The sequence below is a fragment of the Gadus macrocephalus genome, chromosome 22 (genome assembly GCF_031168955.1).
Source record: "Gadus macrocephalus chromosome 22, ASM3116895v1".
NCBI lineage: Eukaryota > Metazoa > Chordata > Actinopteri > Gadiformes > Gadidae > Gadus > Gadus macrocephalus.
Window position 1 is genome coordinate 3,017,205 of NC_082403.1, and position 18,802 is coordinate 3,036,006.

The 18,802-nt window shown below is 51.0% G+C and overlaps 2 protein-coding genes across 3 annotated transcripts; one reads left to right on the top strand and one right to left on the bottom strand.

Moving 5' to 3' along the window:
* The first annotated feature begins 384 nt into the window (after nt 1-384).
* On the top strand, nt 385-4,132 carry clec3bb (C-type lectin domain family 3, member Bb). The gene is made up of 3 exons (XM_060044030.1): nt 385-592; nt 1,254-1,352; nt 3,298-4,132. Exons 1-3 carry the CDS (start codon nt 493-495, stop codon nt 3,702-3,704), a joined length of 606 nt encoding a protein of 201 aa, XP_059900013.1. The 5' UTR covers nt 385-492; the 3' UTR covers nt 3,705-4,132.
* Nucleotides 1,241-18,444, bottom strand: cdcp1b (CUB domain containing protein 1b). Of its 2 annotated transcripts, XR_009524048.1 has the most exons (15): nt 18,309-18,444; nt 15,099-15,314; nt 14,139-14,495; nt 12,695-12,904; nt 11,606-11,956; nt 11,127-11,330; nt 10,325-10,681; nt 9,550-9,912; nt 8,404-8,601; nt 7,620-7,997; nt 6,865-7,055; nt 6,553-6,715; nt 5,943-6,024; nt 4,636-5,409; nt 1,241-1,374 (listed from the first exon to the last, which is right to left on the bottom strand). XR_009524048.1 is itself a non-coding variant. In XM_060043807.1 (14 exons), exons 1-14 carry the CDS (start codon nt 18,382-18,384, stop codon nt 4,869-4,871), a joined length of 3,687 nt encoding a protein of 1,228 aa, XP_059899790.1. In that variant the 5' UTR covers nt 18,385-18,444; the 3' UTR covers nt 4,290-4,868. The 2 variants fall into 2 exon arrangements, 1 of the variants encoding a protein (XP_059899790.1); XM_060043807.1 differs by lacking the exon at nt 1,241-1,374 and having other exon boundaries at nt 4,290-5,409.
* Nucleotides 18,445-18,802: the final 358 nt, after the last annotated feature.

Genomic DNA, 18,802 nt, shown 5'->3' on the forward strand with positions numbered 1-18,802 from the left:
AAACAACAATATATCGCTGTCGGTACAGTGAGGATGTTCATAGAACCAAGTGCCAAGCACTAACAATCACTGGGTTAACCCGTTCCCTGTGTATGTTTGTTTTAGTATGTATATCATATTAATATTTCTACAAGGCAGTGGGCTGCAGGAGAGACATCGTACCCTGGAGGCCATTCTGATGTTTTCAAAGAGTCTGCTCTTTAAAAATAGGTGAAGGTGCCAGGCATTACATCAGACTGGAACAGGTATACGCCCTCTCCACATGGGCACCTGTTTCTCTGAGACAAACGCAGCACACACACACACACACACACACACACACACACACACACACACACACACACACACACACACACACACACGGACGGACTTCGTGTTATTTTCCACTGTTGTCGTGTGAGGAGGGAGAGAGGGAGGGAGGTGGAGACAGAGGAGAGGTCTGGACGAAGCTCCCGTCTCTCCCGCTGTCCACCACTCTCTCCTCCTGCCGTCATGGTGTCCAGACGGGCTCTCCTCCTGCTGGGCGTACTCCTGCTCGCGGGGGTCTCCCTACAGCAGAAGTCTCCAGCCAGGAAGAAACCTCTGAAGAAAGGTGAGTGTACGCATGTCTGACGTCTGGGAGATTTCGTTTCATCAGGTCCAATGCATCAAACATTTGCATTTTTTATATTATACATGTATTAATAATACGTGTAGTAATATTATACATCTTTAATCATATACATTTAATATTTGTATAACTATAATATTTATACGCACAGACACTCGCAGAAGAAATGAGGGTGACAGATGTCTTAAGAGATTCATGTCAATCTGAGAGGATGGACTCAATGTTTTGTATACGTTAGGCCTACATTTCTTTACTGTTTTTGAGTCGGCACGCAGTTAACAGTTCAGGAGAACTAAAGTAACACGATAACATCATGCAAGTATTTGTGTAGGTGCTATCCTCGGTACCTACATTGAGCATGAGGTGACCGCATGAGGTGAACGTTTGAGGTGAACGTTGTTTTTCATGCAAACATTTGAGTTGAGTTCTTTGTAAACTCCAATTGGAAGACTTTTACAGTTGTCCTGTTTAAATTTCTAAAACCCCTTGTGTTACTGATATTTTTGGTCGATGTCCCATTTTAGGTTTTATCCATGATTTTGTTTTTCCTATCATTTGAGTCGTTTCAGTCTTCTGCAGGGAGTCTTCTCGGTGTCATACTAATAACATCTCTTCTCTCTAATGCGATTCCCGCGGGCTCCAGACTCCGGTTCGGACTCAGCTCTGGAGCGTCTCCAGAAAAGTGTCAGTGAGATCATCATCGAGCTCAACGTGCTGAAGGAACTGCAGGCCCTGCAGTCAGGTTCCGACCACTCACCTCCTGACTTTAGAAAAATATTACTGAATTTTATAAACAAAATGCATTTCGGGTGAGAACGTACAGGAAAGGATTATTTGGAGTTGTCAGAATTCTGAGATTAAAGTTAGAATACTGACTTTAATCTCAGAATTCTGACTTTTAACTCATTGCTCAAAAACAATTCACATGTGGCCCTGTTCCTCTTCCGCACAAACATGACGACTATGATACGATAAAGTATTTTATTCTTCCGAGTGTCCGTCTCAAAGTGTTAACCAATCAGGAGCGGGGTCAATTAAGGCCAATCAGAAGATGAACCCAGACTGTTTCTGGGTAGAATACTAGAATAACAAGACAAAACAAACTTAAGAACAAAAAGTGATTTGATAAAGTAACATTCAACCCTGTGGATGTCTTAAAGGGCCCCCATTTGACCACCAGGTGTGAGTGTGGTTGGCCACTACAACCCGTTTGAAAAATCTGCCCTGCCCTTAACATGGTGATATCACAAGTGGGCGTGACCACCTAGATGTATGATGGGTAGATCAGCCTACCGGTTGGTACAGCTCACTGGGTAGGCTAGTAGACAGTTCTATCCATCCTATTTCTTGGTGGACGCTCCTAAATGTCCTTGTAGTGGTTTCTCAAGCTCGCACCTGCTGGTAAAATATGGGCAACTTAAAAAGAATCGATAGGGGAATTTCAACAGAAGGGATCTATGTTTTTTTCCCTCCTATTTGAGCTAGTCGGTCTGTAAGATATTAAATATCTGAACAGCTGGGCTCAGTTTAAAACAAGAATGCATCGAGAACGGTTCCATCTCTTTAATGTCTGGTCTGTCCAACACCTGGAGCACTATTCTTGGGGTTTTGACCTTTTGTTCGGAAAACACAATATTATCAAAGGTTGCCGTGTTCTGTGTTTATTCCCAATTATATAACTGATACTTCCCCCTTTGGGGCGGTTCTTAAATTGAACCCATGAAACCAGATCATTATTATAAGTAAATGTACTTTAGAGGGCTCAGTTTTGATATAATAATGTGGGCCTGCAAAGACCGATTTACAAACATAATTTTCATGACTAGAATTTAATAAATTATAAAACGCTTACTCAGATTTTGACCAGTTACTATAATTATTTCTGACAACTAATCAGGCACTAGACTTAAGAACTTTTATTTGAGTGTAATTTGATAGAAACAGCATAGTAATCTTTAAGCTATAAGTGAGCTGTTCTGGATGGCTACACCTGCCCCCCTCTCTCTCTACGGCACAATCTAGATCCCTCCAGGCTCATTTCTGACCAATCAGTGCATCTCTTCCCTGATTCGCTCAGGGAATCAATCTCGTCTGTCAATCACATGTGTGTATGCAACCTTTCTCAAGGTTGCAAAAAGGGCGTTATTTGTGTTTATTTTCTAAATCAACTCTCTACGGCTCTTTGAAACTCTCGAATCTTACCTACGATACGTTTAAATTCGACATAATGTGTTATGTAGATGTTATGTTGATTATTAAAAATGTTTCAAAATAATTATTTAATGATAGTTATAGCTACTGACCGTTAAAGGTCCCATGACATGCCACCAGGTGTGAGTGGGATTAGCAACTACAAGCCTTTTTGAAAATCTGCCCCTTATGAGATCACAAATTCACTAGTGGGCGTGTCCACCTAGATGTGTGACGGACAGATGAGCCTCGTTTGCTAAGGTCCACCGGGTAGGCTGGTAGACTGATCTATCCAGCACACATCTAGGGTGGACACGCCCACTTGTGATGTCTTAAGTGGGTGCGAAATGGCTTGCAAGGCTAATCACACTCACAACTGGAGGCATGTCGTGGGACTTTTAAATAATTCAGATTCAACCCTTTTTTTTTTTGCAGCGGATGTAACGGGACACTACAGCAGTAGTAGCCCCCGTTAACGTCCCTCATCTCCTCTGCAGTGTGTCTGAGAGGCGTGAAGATCGGCAGGAAGTGCTTCCTGTTCGAGCCGCTCCTGAAGCGCTACCACGCCGCCAGCGACGACTGCAACGCGCTGGGCGGCGTCCTGGGCTCCCCGAACACCGCCGACGAGAACCGCCAGCTCGCCGACTACATCCGCGAGAACGCCGGTGACGACGCCAAGGTCTGGCTGGGCGTCAACGACATGGTGACCGAGGGGCTCTGGGTGGACCAGACGGGCGCCAGCGTCGCGTTCAAGAACTGGGACGTCTCCAACTCCAGGTCCCCGCAGCCGGACGGCGGCGCGGCTCACAACTGCGCCGTGCTCTCCAGCGCCCCCGGTGGGCGGTGGTCCGACGAGAACTGCCGCGACGACCGGCGGTCCGTGTGCCAGTTCAACATCGTCTGAGTGCGTGTCGCGATGCTAACGCCAGGTAGCCCGCTGGCTGGTCACTTTTCAACATCGTCTGAGTGAGTCGTAGTGCTAACGCTAGGTAGCCTGCTGGCTAGTTGCTTTGTCATTTGTTAATCTTTCGACGTTGATTTGTTTCTTATCAATCTTAACAGTCAGGTTAAGTCGGTGAGAAATGATTGATTAAATGTTGCTGAAAAATTGTCTAGTCTTTTTATTACTGCAATTCAAAGATGTTTAATGCCTTACCTATCTTTATGGCAAATTGACTAGAGGTCCCAGGGCATACAAATAAAATAAAATAAAATCTTTTGGTAGGTTGGTGGTAAGCAAGAACATTTTCATATTTTGAAAAAGGCTGTTGTATGAATTCTTGCTTTGCTTGATTGCTAACCTTGTGTTTAATAAACAGAGCTGAAGCAAGACCCGTTTTGACCTTTGGCGGTGAAAACAAAATGGCTGCCGTTATGGAGCGTGTTTCAGTTGGTTTCAGCGCCAAAATTCCTGTGGTCAACGGTTTGTAGCAGGGGCTGAATCTAATTGTCTACAGATCTTTGGCCACAAGGAGCACAATTAACAGAATTATTTTTAAATCCAATGAATTTTATTCACTGGAGGAAAACGTAAAAAGACTAGAACAGACAACGAAAGACCTTTAAAAGTAGGCAAAATACATTTGAGTGTCCGTTAATTAATAAGACGAGTTGAATCCATCCATTGGGGCCTTTTCGTGTCCATATTGGGGTTAAGAAATATTCACAAGAAGCAGATTGAACGAGACAAGAACACAGACTCAAACACCCGGCGAAGCGTCGCCCTCTACTGGACAGTTTGTGGCATGCGCCAGTTCTGCTCCAGGGTCTCCATGACCCAGTGTAGGCCCTATTCCCCCATCACAACCCCCCCCCTCCCCAGCCTCCCTATTCACAGGTCTGGTCTGTTGGGCTGACGACCGCCAATCCGGTGGGTTGCCGTGTCGACGGTCAATCTGGGGAGGGTTGCCACGACGACGTTTTTGTGTCGGGTTGCCGCGACGGCGGTCCATCGGTTGTCGTTCCGTCGGGTCGGACGCCACGACGACGGTCCCCCGGGTCGGTTGCCGCGGCGACGGTCCATCCCTTGTGCCCCCCCCCCGCCCCCCCCCCCCCCCCCCCCCCGCCGCTATAAGTCGTCGTCGTCCTGCTGGTCGGCACCCGACAGCCGGATGGTGTTGAAGGTGCTGGTGCCCTTGAAGGTGTACAGTGCGTTGTCCACCATGCGCCGGTCCTGGTAGCCCAGGCTCTCCTCGCGTCCGATGGGGGTCCGGGGCCGCGGGGGCAGGAACGAGTCCGCCGGGTCCAGGAACGTCTGGTAGCGCTCGCTGCCGCCACCGCCACCGCCGCCGCCGCCGCCTGCGTCATACGCCCCCAGCTCGCCCTCGTCCTCGTCGTAGGTGGCGTCGGCGGCGCCCCCGTCTGGGGGGCCGGTGAAGGTGCGGTAGGAGTCCAGCTGCATGCCGTTGAAGCGGTCGGGCATGGCCTCGGCAAAGGTGGAGTCCCGTAGCAGATGGCCGTACACCATGTTTTCATCGATGGCGTCGTAGATGTGCGACGCGTTGTCCGACCGCACCTTGGCAAAGTGGGCGTCGCCCGGCCGGAACATGTTGCCCTTGCCGATGTAGATGGACGCCTCCCTGGCCTCCTTGTCGTTCTTCTTCTTCTTCCTGTTTGGGCGGCGGAAAGGGGAAAGGTCAGGGTCGAGACAGAGGTCAGAGGATTCGAAAAAAAAAAAACTAGACTCGATTGTACGGCAGAACATACCACGATTACAGTTACAGTTTACTATTACTGTATCAGAATCCACCACCTGTTTAGACTCCTGAATCCTCTCACCCTTATGATAGGGCACCAATATCTTCCACGTTAAGGGTGAAAGTTCATGGGCAATAACGGGGGACATAACTGTTTCACAATTTATATCATTTTTCGTAACGGTTATGGCGTGCATGACATCATGCCAAATGATATTGAGACACTGTGCCTCAATCCCGGAAACTAAAGGGTAAAATCTGAGGAGCAATTCTCCTTTTCTTTCTCCCCTCTCTCCCGACCCCACTCCCCCCTCTCCGCCTTCTCCCTGTCTCCCCCGGCCAAACCCCCAAAAAAATAAATATATATATATTAGTTTGGCCGGTGGTTGCAGCCGTACTAACGGCCGTCGGTATGTGGGTGTTGAACGGTGACGGGTCGTACTCACCTGACCAACAGGCCGACGGCAACAAACACCAACACCAGCAGGAGCACAGCACCCAGCACCCCCAGAATGATGCCGACCGGACCTGGGGGGGGCGCAGGGAGACAACGTGGTCAGTAACCGCCTCAATCAAGTCACTTTCTCTCTGTCGCTTCATATGCTTTGTGTTTTTTCCCAAGTTGACTCAAGCTGTCAACGTGACTTCTGCACTGTTGACGATTGACTCCTTTCAAAGAAGATCTGAACTAGACGGTTGTGGGGTGATATTATGTCTCCAGTTGTGAGTGTGCTCATCCATTACAAGCCGTTTGAAAAAAATGCCTTTTCCCTGTGCCTTCGTGACATCACAAGTGGGCGTGTCGAACCTAGATGTATGATTGATAGATTGGGTCTACCAGCCTGCCCAGTGGACTGTAGAAAATATTGCTGATCTATCCATCATACATCTACGTGCCATGATATCACCCCTTTAAACGACGATAAAAACCATAACTGCAGCTACAACTCCAGCCACTAGAGGCCGCCCATGGCAGAGCGTACATAGTGCAGGTTTAAGTTCCACTGTTTCACGTGTCAGACGGACTGCCAGACGGCGGTGTAGCGTGCTACGTACTGTTACTGGGCTGCAGGGTGACCTTCGACAGGGCGGAGAAGTGGCGTCCGTCCGGCACACAGTTGGACATGTTGAGGTAGAAGCTCTCCGACACCACCGTGTCCTCCAGGACCTCATCCTCCCGCCTACTCAGCATCTCCTCCTTGGAGCCCATTTGCTGCACCTGTCAATCATCATCAGCATCAACTCGTGTTACTCGCTAGGAGGAGCCGGGGGTTCGAACCGGCAACCTTCCGGTTACAAGTCAACCCGCTCCGCCTCCTGAGCCACATGCCGGTTACCTTAACCGCTGGAGGACCCCGACCCTCTCACCTTGATGCTGGTGTGGCGCTGGGCGCAGGTGGGCTGGGTGACGTTGGGGAACTGCACCAGGGCGAGGAACTGGGGCGGCACCTGGACCATCCAGGACACCGTAGACGAGGGCCTCATGCCCTCCGGCCAGTTGGGCGTGGCCAGCAGGGCGGGGGCGGGGAACTGGGGCCGCACAGTGTAGATGATGTGTTCTGGGAGGACGAGTGGCGAGAGGGTGAAGGCGCAGGAAGGTAAGGCGGCTCCTACTGCCCCCTGCTGGAGGCAGGTGTTACTGCGGGTGATAGCTTCCGCAGAAGGAGCACGACTCACTTGTTCAGAGTTCACCTGGACTCTGCATAGCTTCCCCCTACACCACCGCAACCCTCTTACACATATTGTATGTTGTACGTCCTGGCACTTCAACACATTATTACAGATTGTACTGTGTGGCGTCTTACCCTAGCTATCTTTGTTGTAAACGGGGAATGGGTTAACCTAGTGATTGTTAGTGCTTGGCACTTGGTTCTATGAATATCTTTACTGTACTGACACAGATGCATTGTTGTTCCTCTTTCTTCTGACAAATGCACTTATTGTATGCATCTGCTAAATGCCCTTAATGTAAATGCAAATGTGACGTCTTTGGCAAATGCAATCATCATGACGAGATTCTGTATAATATTGATAACAATAATAGTAATCTGAATGGTACTGATTCTGGACTCTGATAACGACCCTAGCCTCCCCAAGATGCCCCCTGAGGCCCCCCCGGCTACCTGAGATCTCCTCGGTGACGGAGACGTTGAGGACGGGCCCCGGGGCCCTGGTCACACCCCGCGTCGCCACGGTGACCGAGACGTTGCCGTGCACCTGAATCCTCTCCAGCACCCCCTGCTGGCAGAACGTCCCGATGCGCTGCCCGCCGTCGGAGACCCCCTCGACGAGGCTCAGCGCCCCCGCGCCGCCGCACTCCTGGCCAGGCAGCGACTGGCGCAGGCCCCCCGGGGCCGGGGACCGCAGGTCCAGGGTGGCGTTGGCGGGGACCAGCAGGTGCCAGGTGAAGCTGCTGAGGGCCACGGGCAGACAGGCGTCCACCGGGGGCACAGTGAGCAGGGCCTCGGCCACGAGGCAGGGGCCCCTGCAGGACGAACCGTCTGGAGGGAGGGGGACACGGCAGAGAGACAGGTCAGTGCGGGCAGAGAGACAGGTCAGTGCTGACAGAGAGACAGGTCAGTGCTGCTCAAATCCATAGAGGGGTAAGTAGTATACAGCTGTATTATTATTAATTATTAAGTCCATAATGTTCATGACTTTTTTAGTTAAGATAATTTTGTGTTTGAAATTGTAAATAATTATACTTGAAGAACATACTTTTGTTTTGAGAAGATAATACTTTTGTTTTGAGAATAATTTAATTAAATATACATTTAATTAATTATTATTAATTAAATGTATATCCCCAAAACAAAATCGTACTCCGTATTGTCCTATACCCAAGTTCAGGGATCGGGATCGGTATCGGGAAGGAACATCCTTTCTGGGAACACCTCTGGACCTCACCGATGACCCTGCTGGCGGTGAGCCGCAGGTCCTCCTTGGGACAGTCCAGGAAGGACAGCCGGCCCTGGGTCCCGGGGGCCACTCGGACCGCGTCCCGCACCACCGAGTCCAGGCTCAGCTCACAGTTGGGGTCCGAGCCCACCCTCTCTATCTGCAGGGTCAGGTCCGTCTGCTTGGTAAGGTCCACCGTGCACAACACTGTGTGGGGGGGGGGGGGGGGGGGGGGAGGGGAGATGTCAGTGTGGAACATGTGGATGGTCTGAGCTCTCCTGAGCGGCATAGAATCATGTTGGGTCAGGTGACCACCCAGATTAGCAGTTTAAGGCCGTGTTCACATCTAGCGTTTTTGTAAAAGGGAAAAGTGGAGCCGACCGTTTTTTCAAAAAAAAATAAAAGCTGGCAGCGTTTTTTTTCTTAAAAGCGCTGAGAGCGTTTTTTCTATCGCATCGAACCCATTCTAGACCCGATGTTACTCGGCGACTACGTATCCAGGCTAGAGCCCATTAGACATGTCGTAGATCTCGACATGTTCTGTAATTAAAACTATCAAGCGCTCCACCGGCACTTTCCCGAGTGATTTGTCCGTCATTGTTTCTTGTTTTGACAGTTGAGAGTTGTGTCCATGTTCCGCTTGCGATTGGTCAGTTGCCAAAAAGACGCCTGACGTCGGCCGCTTTCTTCCTGAAAGTTGAACTTTCAGGAAAAAAACGCTGGGAGAGGCGTTTAAAAAAAACGTCCGTGACTTTTTCCAGAAACGCTCTGCTCCATAGGAATATAATGAAAAACAAGCGCTGGCAGATTTAAAAAAAAACGCGAGATGTGAACGCGGCCTTAGTCTGGAGTCTTCGTGGTCGCACCTCAATTGAGGCAGCAAGGCGTGAATGGATGTCTGTTACATGATGAGGCATACTTAAAAATAGAGAGAGAGAGAGACAGACAGAGACAGAGAGAGACAGAGAGAGCGATGTAGAGAGAGAGCGATGTAGAGAGAGCGATGTAGAGAGAGAGTGATGTAGAGAGAGAGCGATGTAGAGAGAGAGCGATGTAGAGAGAGAGAGATGTAGAGAGAGAGAGAGAGAGAGATGTAGAGAGAGAGAGAGAGAAAGAGAGAGAGAGAGATGTATGGAGACAGAGTCTGGCGGTTACCCGGGTGACCGCTCCTCATCACCGACACGGTGAAGTCCAGCCTCAGCCCGTCCAGCGTCTGGTTGGGCCTGCAGTTGCTCAGCGACAGGTTGAAGTTCCCCTGCTTGTGCCGGGGCTGCGGGGCGTCCAGGCCCAGGGGGGTCACCTTCCCGCCGGGGCCCTGGTACCGCAGCCGGACCTCCTTGGACAGGCACTCCTCCGGCAGGCGGTGGTCCGTGAAGACCACCGAGTAGTTGTGCATCCCGGGCACCCGGACGTCCCAGGTCATCTGCTCCTCGGTGGGGAACCACCCCGGGTAGTGGGCCGAGGAGAAGGAGGTGTTAGACACGCCCCGGGGGAGCTCTGCCGTCAGGATGGCCAGCGCTGGGGGGGGGTCAGAGGTCAGAGAGAGAGAGAGAGAGAGAGGTAGAGAGAGGGAGGTAGAGGTAGAGGGAGAGGGGGAGGTAGAGGGAGAGGTAGAGGGAGAGAGAGGGAGAGAGGTAGAGGTAGAGAGAGAGAGAGGTAGAGGTAGAGGTAGAGAGAGAGAGGGAGAGAGGTAGAGGTAGAGAGAGAGAGAGGTAGAGGTAGAGAGAGAGAGGGAGAGAGGTAGAGGTAGAGAGAGAGAGGGAGAGAGGTAGAGGTAGAGGTAGAGAGAGCGAGAGAGAGGGAGTGCATTTGAATTATGTCAAACAGGCCAGGCAGGTTTTCAAACGTCTCCTCTAAGATCAAAGCGAGATACGGGCGGTTCAGCAGCAGGGGTTGAACCGCCGTCTGGCTAACGGCTCCCGGCTCTTACTCGTGGTCTCCGGTCCCACACTGAGCTCAAAGGGCCCGGGGTCGGGGGTCTGGCCTCTGGGGACGCTCAGCATCATGCGGGCCTTGTAGCGGACCTGGATGGTGGTGAGGGGCCCGCCCCGGCAGTAGGTCCCGATCTGGACCACTCCGGTCCGCAGGTAGGCCAGCAGGACGAAGGTGTGGCCGTCCAGACAGGTGTCCCCCTGGGCGACCTGACGCAGCCCGGGCTCGGGGAACGCCATCAGGATGGTCCTGGTGGAGGGCACCTTCATGTCCCAGTTGAAGGTCCTGTTGAAGTCCGGGAACAATGTGGACTGGACCCGGACCGGGTTCCCGAGGCAGGGCGTCTCGATGCAGTCTGGGGGGGATGGGAGAGGAAGAGGTGCATTGTGGGGGACGGCAGATGTTTTGTTTCTGGTTTCATGACGTTTTAAGTCCTAGTAACTAATGTCGTCTGTTCTAAACACTGAAGAGTGTTCACAACGACATAGACAACACTCTGAATTGCCTTCAGAGAATCTGTAGCTTGTGAGTGAGATGGATGTTGCTTTTACTGCCTCACACAGATGGTGGCCTATACAGTATCTATTTTTACCGTGTCTTTTGAATCTATTGGCTTTCCCTTTTATGTATAACGACTGCAAAGTATTACACCGTCTTTCTTTTGGACCCTGTCCTGGTCTTGGATTTCCCCTGTGGTACGCAATCTATTGTAATATTATTTATTATTTATTTTTTGGGGGGGAAAATACAAATTTTAGGGAAAATACATTGGAAGGCGAATTGCGGAAAAAAGTTCGTACCGATCTCCTGGATGATCTGCGCCTCGTACATCTCCTGAGGGCCGGGGCAGCCGAACACCACCGAGAAGTTTCCAGCGTATCTCTGGTTCAGGTACGAGGGGTCACACTTGGGGCCCACGCACACCTCGCAGTCGGGCTCCTCGCCCTCACGTTTCAGGATGATGTCGGTGTTGGGGTCAGGGGTCACCAGCGTGGTCCTGCTGGCTGGGAGGTGGTCAAGAGGAACAGAGCGTCAGGGAGATCTCTCTGGGGGCAGATCCGTCAAGGCCGTTTGACACGAGAGACTGATCTGATTAAGAAACGTTTCACATTTCGTCTTGTTGGACTCAATGAACCAGGTCAGTTCAGACAGTGTTTCTGTCGTTTTGTGGTTTGACGACTTATTGTAGTATAAGGTCACCTGGGTCACACTAAACTATGCCCTCTGTTCTACCATCAACACCCCCAGGGGCGGGATCCGGTCTGGGAACGTCACTCACGTTTGGGAGCGGCCGAGGCCCGGAACGCCGCCTTGTCCGGCTCCGCCCCCCGGGGAACCTCCAGGGCCAGCGAAGTCTTTCCCAGGAACCTGAGCTGTGTCAGCGGCCCCCCGCCGCAGTACGTGGTCTCGGTCTCCCCTCCGCGGTCGCTCGTACGGACAGAGTACTTGTGCGCGCCTTGGCAGCCGTCCTCCGTCGCCGTCGTCTCCCTCAGTCCCGGCGCCGGGAAGTCCAGAGTGAGGACGCCTCTCCTGGCCAGGCTCACGTCCCAGGAGAAGGTCCTCCTGAAGTCCGACAGCAGGCCGGGCTGAAGTTCTCCGGAGGGCGGGGTGCAGGCGGTCTCGGTGCAGTCTGTCGACGGGGGAGGAAAGGACGATGATTAACGGTGTGGTGATGGTTAACCAAACACGGGCAGGATCGCTATCGCATTGTTGCTAAGCAACGGCCAATCAGATTATGGAGGAGGGGGGGGGGCAGGAGCTCAAAGAGGTAGAGAGGGTTGACTGGTAACCGGAACGGTGCTGGTTCGATCCCCGGCTCCTCCTAGCTGCGAGTGTTCGAGGTGTCCCTGAGCGAGACGCCTCACCCTCACTGCCCCTGACCTAGACTGAGTGCCCCCAGCCCATTCTGCCCGGCGATTTGAGGTCGCCGTGCACAAGGGTCCGGAGAAGAGCGATACATTTCTTTCTGCTTCCGATACGTTTTTTTGGCGGGAGCCAATCACCGAGCTGGCTTTTCCCCCCTCGGCGCGCTATTGGCTGGTTTAACACAACGACGACAGGGAAGCGACGGCAAGCCGCCGATCGCGTACAGAGTCAGTTGAACTAGGCCCGTCGATCACGCCTCTTGTGCTGAAGAAAATGACAGCGGCTTCCCCAGACCAAGCTCAATCGTAGATTGAGCTTGGTCTGGGAAAGCCGCCGTCATTATGGCCATCTGGCATAAGCCCGGCTACTTCTGGCATAAGCCCGGCTACTTCTGGCATAAGCCCGGCTACTTCCTGGCCAGCTGGCCGTCGCCCCTACGCTAACTCTAACCGTTGTAATTCGCTCTTCGCCCCTACATGTAAATGTAAATATGTCCCCTTGCCTATCATCCTCTGGAGGCGCACGTTGAAAACCTCCTGTGGCTCGGGGCAGCCGAACTCCAGCTCCGCCGCCTGCGGCTTGCTCAGCGACACGTCGGTAGGGCTGCACGTCGCCCCCTTGTCGGTGCACACCCCGCACTGCGGGCGGCCGGGCGCCCTGCGGATCACCATGGTGACGCCGGGGTCGAGGGTGACCGGGACGGTGGGGCCTTCTGTAAAAGGGGGAGACGGAGGAGGATCAGGGTGGCACTGGAGGTCGTCCGGCAACACTCGGTCTTTGTTGTACCGGAACGACTTAGGGTTTAACGTTCAACAGTAGGGGGGGTACCCCCAAGGAGTTTCCAAGTTTTTGTCCCACCCTTAGTCCGATTAATCATCAAAGAGGAGGAGACAGGCACTTAATGTACATACTTATTGTATGTTGTACTTCCTGGCACTTAATGTATGCACTCATTGTATGGTGTACTTCCTGGCACTTAATGTATGAGCTTATTGTATGTTGTACTTCCTGGCACTTAATGTATGCACTCATTGTATATTGTACGTCCATGCACCAAAATAGTAATAAGTTGTGTAGCATCTTATCCTAGCTGTCTTTGTTGTAAACGGGGAATGGGTTAACCTAGTTGTTGTTAGTGCTTGGCACTCGGTTCTATGAACATCATTTCTGTACCGACAGCGATATATTGTTGTCACTCTTTCTTCTGACAAATGAACCTATTGTAAGGCACTTTGGACAAAAGCGTCCGTTAAACACCCTGAATGTAAATGCAAATGAGATATCAGGGAGATGTATGGCTTTCTGATACGGAAACTCCTACTAGTCAACGCCAAGGCTAGTTTCTATGCATCGCCACAGTAACGGTCTGAAAGGGATCCACAGGCCTCCATTATACCCCCCCCCCCCCCCCCCCAAGACTACACACTACTCGAACAGGAGAAAGGCTAGCTTAAAAGGGCCGCTATCACGCCACCAGGTGTGAGTGTGATTAGCCGTTACAAGCATTCACAAACCTGCCGTTTCCTGTGCCCTAGTGACACAAGTGGGCGCGTCCACCTTGATGAATCAGGGCTAGACAAGTAACGTTGGCTACAGTCCACTGGGTAGGCCGGTGTACTGATCTATCAAGCACACATCTAGGACGACGCGCCCACTAGTGATGTAACTCAGCTACAGGAAATGGTCTATTTTTGTTGGGGCATGACCACGTCGATGTACGCTGGATCAGTCTACTAGCATACCTGGTGGACTGTCGCAAACGACGCTGGATAGATAAGCCCCATCTAGGTGGACACGCCCACTAGTGATGTCACTAAAACACAGGAAAAGGCACATTTTCCAACGCCTTGTAACGGCTGATCACACTCTCACACGGCGGTCTAAAAGGGGGCCCTTTAAGAACCTCTGTTCTGCGCTTTGATCGACAGGTCGAGGGGTGGACGTACTGAGCGGCTTGGCGGTCACCGAGAACACCGTGGGCGGGGCCTCCACCCCGGGTCCCAGGGCCAGCGTCAGGGCCCCGCCCCCCGGCAGCGTGAGGTCGGTGGTGCTGCCGCCGCGGCAGTACGTCCGGGCCGTGGGCCCGCCGCCGTCGGGGGTCGTCCGGGTCAGGACGTAGGTGGAGCCGTCGGGGCAGGACGCCGCCCCCGCCGCCGCCTCCGTCAGCCCGTCCCCGATGAGGTTGAGCTCCGCCATGGTGTCCTCTGGGACCGCCAGCGGCCAGATGAGGGTCCGGGGGAGGGCGGAGAGGAAGGAGGCCTGGGCCACCCCCTGGGCCGGGCTGCAGCGGTCCTTGGTGCATGCTGGGTAATAGAACACAAGGGTTAGGTTGACAGGGGAGGGGCGCGGCTCTCGCTGCGGGGGGGGGGGGGCGTGGCCTCTTTAACAGATGTTGACTCAGTCATCACTAGGCTAATCTTCAATCTGCATTTTTCCTTTACATTTACATTTTGCAGACGCTTTTATCCAAAAGGAAGTACATTTGTCAGAAGAAAGAGTAGCAACAATTTGTCGCTGTCTGTACAGTGAGGAAGTTCATAGAACAAAGTGCCAAGCACTAACCATCACCAGGTTAACCAATTCCCCGTACGTCCTGGCACTTTATGTAAGCACTTATTGTATGTTGAACGTCCTGGCACTTAAAAATATTGCTTAACATTGTGTAGCATCTTCTCCTAGCAATTTCTGTTGTATACTTGGAATGGGTTAACCCAGTGATTGTTAGATTTTGGAACTTGTTTTTATGAACATCCTAACTGTACCGACGGAGATATATTGTTGTTTCTCTTTCTTCTGACAAATGGACTTGTTGTGAGAGGCTTTGGATAAAGCGTCTGCTACCCGCCCTGAACGTAAATGTAATGCCACGGTGAACCACCAGGGGCGCGGTGTGCTGGGGGACCCACCGATGGCGCGCTGGATCCGGGCCCGGTAGGACGCCCCCAGGGTCTCTGAGCAGGAGAAATGGAGGGTCACGTTGTCCCCGGGGGGCAGGGAAACCTCCGTGGAGTCGCACGCCGCTGGTGCCGTGGCGTTCCCCGTGCACAGCGTGCACGAGTCCCCCTGAGAGTGCACGGTGACCGTGGCTCCTGCGTCGGGGGTCACCGTCATCTGGAGAGACTCTGGAGGCAAAGGTATTGATAGAGTGAGGCTAGATAGAGCTATGTAAGGGATAATGTATAGACCGCCGGTCATCATCGGGAAACTAAGCCTCGACAGGGTGAACAAGACACCGACGCGAAGCGGAGGGGTCTTGCTTCGCCCTGAAAATAGTCTGCCAAAGACTTGATTTGGGGTTGATAAGTTACCGGACTACTTGCGGAGTGATACCAAAGGCGTGGATCAGAGGCAAAAAAATCCACTTCCCTTGAATAAATAGATTCCGTCTATTTATCTAGTGATAGATGGAAAGACAGACAGGCAGAACGATAGACAAACTTATGGATAGATTGTCATATATAGATGTATAGATGGATACAATTTATTAATTTAATTGAAAAGAACTAGTGATAGATTGATAGTGATAAAGATAGATAGATATACAGTACACATAATATATGTATATCTATCTGTGTAGTTACAGTGCTAAGTTAGCGACCAAAGAAAAAGGCAGAACACTTTGCAAAATCGAGATCACCAAAAGTAATGGCAACATCAGTGTTGTGGGTGCTACATGGTTTGCTAGGTACTCATGGCTTACTGGTAGCATTACTAGCAATCGACTGTATTGCTGGCCCTTTTTGCTAATGAATAACGGCAAATCTCCAACGTGGGCTGTTCATGGTTTCACTGATGTGAAAAATCTTGATAGGGCAACCAAACGCCACGACAAGTGTCAAGTTCACGTTGGTGCTGCTATGCGACTTTCCTTGCTAGGCACCATGCCCGATTGCCTATAGATCAGGTTGTTTGAAATAATGTTCTTGTTCTTTTGCTAGTTTGTTACTCTGACCGTTCTGTTTGATATTGTGGAAAGGGTGAATGATTCAGAGCATGATGCATTTTAAATGGCATCACTTTAGGTCTTGAGTCTTTTCTTAAAACAATTGTAACTGAAAATAAACATAGCTAAATTACAACCAATAACTTCATTCATTGAGAGCAAAAATAGGCCCAGATTTTTTTATTTACTATTACAAATCAAGAATAGGCCTGATTTGACTAATGGGCTTTGCATCCTTTCCTTCTGTCCTTGTAGTCCATTTCAAAGACATGCTGCCCACCAGCTTTCAAATTACAGTGATGCCACTGGTGGCTTTGTATCAAATTTATTCACATAACTATCCCTCCCTACTATTTTGTAGTAGGGAGGGATAGAAACAACTTGAGTCTCACATTCTTATGCCACCATACAATAACAGTGCAAGCAGGCCAATGGCAACCAAGCGCGCAGTCCTTCCTCCCTCACTTTAAAAACCACCAGCCGCCACGGACATATATAGATGGATTGATATACAAATATGGACAGAGTGATAGATAGCTCGACAGATATGCTACTGTGACAGAAGAACAGGCCGATCATCAGAAGCTAGTGTTGTCGGTGCGTGTCTTAACCCATCTGTGTGTCATAACTCTTACAGTTGCACAAACATAATCCCATCGTGGTACAGTAGAGCTAGAAAACATTCATTGCGGAAAAAGTCATATTCCCGATGGCACTGATAGTCTGATTAAAAGGGTTTCTCTTAGTTGACAAGAAAGTAGCACAGACTATGAAATATTGAGTCACACTTAGACTTTCTGGTAGTAGGCAGGAGATTTGACATCTTAAAACATTAGTGATTTATGAAAGCAGTGCGTTGCACCCGTCCCTCTGAAGCACTTTGAGTACGGAGTACATCCTGTAGTCAGAGCGTTTCAAGAGACTATCTGTCACCGTGGGGGGAGCTAAAGACGTGGGGACAAAATCTGTTTAGATATTAGCTTTGTGTTAAATCCAAGGGGGGGGGGGGGGGGGGGGGGGGTATCCTAGGCAACGAAAGGTTCCCTGTTCAGAGAACAAATAAGTAAGTTATTTTGTAGTAGTTGTGGCTGTACGGTCAGTGCCCTTCTATATTGATTCCCAAACCTGTGTGGGTAACAATACAGCATACATATATATAACCAAACCCCTCCTTGTGTACTATGGCTCGACAAAAGCACTCATGTAGTTATTGACCTCCTAAAATCTCGCTTTGGTTTGGACGCAATCGAGGGCGTGTCCCTCCTCTTGTCATTGGTGTTTGAGTTAACCATTTAAAAGTAGTCAGCCATTTTTTCTTTTGGTGAGGTCATATCTCCGATGAAAGTGTACTCCTATGAAAACGACCTAGGGCCATACTGGATCCTCAATTACATAGAATCCAGTTCAAGGCTCTGTCTGTGTGTTAACAACACACATGTACTGTTGACAAGGCGGGTTTGGTAGGTTACAGCCTACATGTTGGGTGGTGTATAGCCAACATGTTGGGTGGTGTGAAACCTACATGTCGGGTGGTGTACAGCCTACATGTTGGGTGGTGTGTGGCCTCATGTTGGGTGGAGCATAGCCTACATGTCGGGTGGTGTATAGCCTACATGTTTGGTGGTGTAGGGCGTGTTGTGATCGCACGCAAATCGGACGCTTCCCCAAACGTACAATGGCCAGGTTGTTTGAACCCACGACACAGAGACGTTATTTATGCTTTGTTTGTGTGTGTCACCGCTCTCCTTCACGCACACGCACACACACACACACACACACACACACACACACACACACACACACTCTGAATCATTAACGAGGCTGTAGGTTTGGTTGCTGAAAGTTCAACTGTCAGGTCAACAGTCATTAGTGAACCGATAACAGTGAAATTCGCATAAAGGGGTCAACTATCTGAAACATGAGACACCCCTACCGCGTGGTCTGTAATGGAAGCATTCAAACCACAATAGTAAGGATCAGACCTGGCTGGGACCCATGCCTTGCGCACAGTGACGGATCCCGCACACACTCGTCAGCCCCCATCATCACTGTCATAATGCGTCGGGATTACCTCCTTCAAACATTACTATCTCAGCTGACCTGCGGACACAGCACCCTGAGAAGACTTCTCCGTCATGTTTGTATGTTGTACCACGAAGCGGACCCGTCCTACCTGGCAAGTAGAGCATCGATAGCAGAACGCAGCCGAGGGTCACGGCGACGCGCCTCGTCCCGCCGCGGACACCCATGTCGACTTCAGGAACCACAGGAATAAAAGTAAAGTCGAAAATGGACGAATACGTGTTCTTTACTCCTACGCGCAGATTCCGTGTTTTTCGATTTCGCGTCTTCCCATTCAGGTTAAACCATCGCGACGGCGGGTGACAGGAGAGCGATTTCCTGATCGGAGCGCATAACCTGTCCGCCTCCAGGAGGGGCGTGGCCGCGCAGGTAGACTACCTGTCGCGACTCGACCGTGGAGGAGGCCTACAGCTGTAGTAGCCTACTACCAGGACCCGGTCCGGACTCCCCGGTCTGATGGCCCCCCTCCCAATGCGCGATGTGTCGCTCTATTAATACACATTCTAGCACGCCAGGAATGGCTGGCATCAAGTTATGCTTCCTAAAAAGTGACAAATGGTGCTTGGGGAAGGAGTCGGAGACCAG

Bases quoted from the DNA above. Each gene is read 5' to 3' on its own strand.
- clec3bb (XM_060044030.1), top strand. From the start codon at position 493: ATGGTGTCCAGACGGGCTCTCCTCCTGCTGGGCGTACTCCTGCTCGCG. The intron at 593-1,253 runs GTGAGTGTACGC...CGCGGGCTCCAG, and splicing joins GAAGAAACCTCTGAAGAAAG to ACTCCGGTTCGGACTCAGCT. The intron at 1,353-3,297 runs GTTCCGACCACT...TCTCCTCTGCAG, and splicing joins ACTGCAGGCCCTGCAGTCAG to TGTGTCTGAGAGGCGTGAAG.
- cdcp1b (XM_060043807.1), bottom strand. From the start codon at position 18,384: ATGGGTGTCCGCGGCGGGACGAGGCGCGTCGCCGTGACCCTCGGCTGC. The intron at 15,315-18,308 runs GTAGGACGGGTC...CTTTGCCTCCAG, and splicing joins ATCGATGCTCTACTTGCCAG to AGTCTCTCCAGATGACGGTG. The intron at 11,957-12,694 runs GCAAGGGGACAT...CCCCGTCGACAG, and splicing joins GCGCCTCCAGAGGATGATAG to ACTGCACCGAGACCGCCTGC.